Source organism: Populus alba, chromosome 4 (assembly GCF_005239225.2).
Source record: "Populus alba chromosome 4, ASM523922v2, whole genome shotgun sequence".
Classification (NCBI taxonomy): domain Eukaryota; kingdom Viridiplantae; phylum Streptophyta; class Magnoliopsida; order Malpighiales; family Salicaceae; genus Populus; species Populus alba.
Window position 1 is genome coordinate 11,024,795 of NC_133287.1, and position 2,566 is coordinate 11,027,360.

Genomic DNA, 2,566 nt, shown 5'->3' on the forward strand with positions numbered 1-2,566 from the left:
CTAATTTATAACTTTATTAGGCATAATTGAAAAATATAAACAATACTATAGAAAATAAAATAAAATTTTTGGGATTATAACCATCACTTGTTCTTGAGATTAGACCCAGTTTCGAGCATGATATATTTAAAGACTTGGGTTATTAGATTGTTTAGTTAATCACGAGTCATCTAAATAATTTGTCTGGATCTATTATTTTTATTTTAAATAATGTTATTTTATTTTATTTAATTATTAATTTTAATTTAATCAGGTTTTATTCAAAATAAAATCAAACTTTAAAAGGTCACTAAATAAACAAGTTAATCCACCGAGTTGAATAATCATGGTGTAGTTGTGTCTAGTTAGACCATGATTCACTCCCACCTTCCATCCTTGATAAGGAGTATGTTTGTACTTTATTGAACCTGTATCGAGAAAGTGCAACCTCAAATTCCTCGTTACTAAAGAGAAAAAAAAAATTCAATGATACCAGAATTGACTAGAAGAAGAAATAATTTAATAAAAAAAAAGCTTATTTAATAAAATAAAATTAAATTAATTAAAAAAACTGGAATTGTTAAGTCAAATTTTAAAATACAATTTATATAATTTTTTAAAACTATTCATTATGGCAAGAAATAAAATGATTAGTTCCTGCATGTCTTGTGCCTAGAATTAAAATCCAGAATGTAAACCATAAAAAACTCGACTCCCTTTACTTCTCTGGAGAAAACAAGTTAACCAAGAAACAGGCAATAATGGCATCTAGATTAGAAGAAATAAAATCCAAAATGTAAAATTTAGGCAAGAATTCCAATCCATAAATAATTTTCGAAATGGGAACACAGATTAAAAAGACAAAGAAGCTGAGACTCGTCAACAGGTCTATCGGTTCATGGAAAGTTCCAAATTTAGCAAAACAAGAGGCTACTGCCCCTGGTTTTCATCGTGTAAAAGTCATCGTTAATTCTCAGCCCCCTGAAACCTGCAGTCCTGAATATACCTTACCTTGGTGGTCAAGTCATTCTCCTCAGCCGGAGCTGGCTAAAGTTATGACATGGCACTATATATATAAACAGAATAAGAGCACCTCTGCCTGTGAGTATAGCGATTCAATACAGCAGTTGGCTTATTTCTTGAAGTCCAGGGAGAACATTAAAACATCAGCGTTGCATATAGGAGCAAAAGCTTTTCCGATGGGGCGTTGGATGAAGCCAGAGGTAAGCAAGCATCATCACCACCATTTTCAAGGCTTCAACTATTATATTTGATCTTCTTGCATCTCATGGGCTAAAGTGTTTTGTGCTGCCAGGTCTACCCGCTATTGGCTGCAATGACCTGTGTAACCAGTTTGTGCATCTTCCAGCTTACGAGGAACGTCTTCCTGAACCCTGATGTCAGGTACACTGAATTCTTACACTCACAGAAATATTCTATTTTTCACTTTGTTGATCGTTTTTCCTTTGCTGGAATTGATTAACAGAATCAACAAAGCAAAACGTAGCATGGGAGTGCTGGGAAACAATGAGGAAGGAGAGAGGTATGCTGAGCATGGCCTGCGCAGATTCTTGAGAACTCGCCCACCTGAAATCATGCCTGCCATCAACCACTTCTTTACTGAAAATAAATGAATCAAGAGCTGGCCCGGTTTTATATTGAATTTGTGGTTGTTATAAATGTTATTTGCTTCATTTGCTAGAGTTTTCAATAATGAAATTTAAACATTTTTTATTCAAGAATTATTCCTTACATTGACGAGGCCAATGTTATTAGAATTCGAAACATCTATCTAATAATACCTTGAATCTTGAGTTTTTATTATGGATATACGATGATATGGTTCAAAAAAAGAAGAAAAAGTGTACTACAAGTTTGTGTTAAGTCTATGAACTTTGTTTGACCCTTTTGGGTCTGTCAAACCAAGTTTATCAAACTAGTCAAACTAAACCCAACCGAGTCCATTTTGAATGCGGTTTAACCCATTCAAGTTTAATTTGATTTTTTTTTGTTTGATTTGACTCATTTGAACTTAGTTTGACCAAACATGAGTTTGGTTTGATTTTGGTCAAGCTGAGTCCATTTTAGACTCTATTTAACTCTTTTTAGATAGAACCAAGCCCAACTTGAGGTCCAGTTTGACATAGTCAAACCAAACCCTACCAAGCCCACCTTCAACTTAGATCGGCTTCTTTTAGACTCGGTTCATTTAGACTTTTCTGTCTTTTCCTTCCTTTTATCCCTAGTTTATTATTATTTATATCGACAACTCATATATCAAGGAGGATGTCACGTTGTTCGGACTCCACCTTTATATACGCTTCATTTGCGTCATTCGGCTGTTATGACATAATGCATATATATAAAGTGCTACTCCTATCTCAATTATCTATAATTCATAATGAGCTAGAATTGATATTTTATATGATTAACATAGCAAATAAATCAAACAATCTCAACCCCTTTAATCTTCATTATAGTTTTCTTTTCAATTCTTTCAATTAACACATTACTCAATGAATTTTTATGCTTGCTAATCTCAATATAACATAAAAAAATCCATCTAAACTTTCATTCATTCAAACAT

The 2,566-nt window shown here is 32.9% G+C and overlaps 1 protein-coding gene across 1 annotated transcript; it reads left to right on the forward strand.

The window, feature by feature from the left end:
• The first annotated feature begins 803 nt into the window (after positions 1 to 803).
• On the forward strand, positions 804 to 1,807 carry LOC118055058 (uncharacterized). Its single transcript, XM_035066849.2, has 3 exons — positions 804 to 1,202; positions 1,295 to 1,383; positions 1,466 to 1,807. Exons 1-3 carry the CDS (start codon positions 819 to 821, stop codon positions 1,611 to 1,613), a joined length of 621 nt encoding a protein of 206 aa, XP_034922740.1. The 5' UTR covers positions 804 to 818; the 3' UTR covers positions 1,614 to 1,807.
• The last annotated feature ends 759 nt before the right edge of the window (positions 1,808 to 2,566 follow it).

Coding starts and splice junctions, on each gene's coding strand:
- LOC118055058 (XM_035066849.2), top strand. CDS start 819: ATGGGAACACAGATTAAAAAGACAAAGAAGCTGAGACTCGTCAACAGG. Junction 1,203..1,294: donor GGCGTTGGATGAAGCCAGAG/GTAAGCAAGCAT, acceptor TTGTGCTGCCAG/GTCTACCCGCTATTGGCTGC. Junction 1,384..1,465: donor TTCCTGAACCCTGATGTCAG/GTACACTGAATT, acceptor ATTGATTAACAG/AATCAACAAAGCAAAACGTA.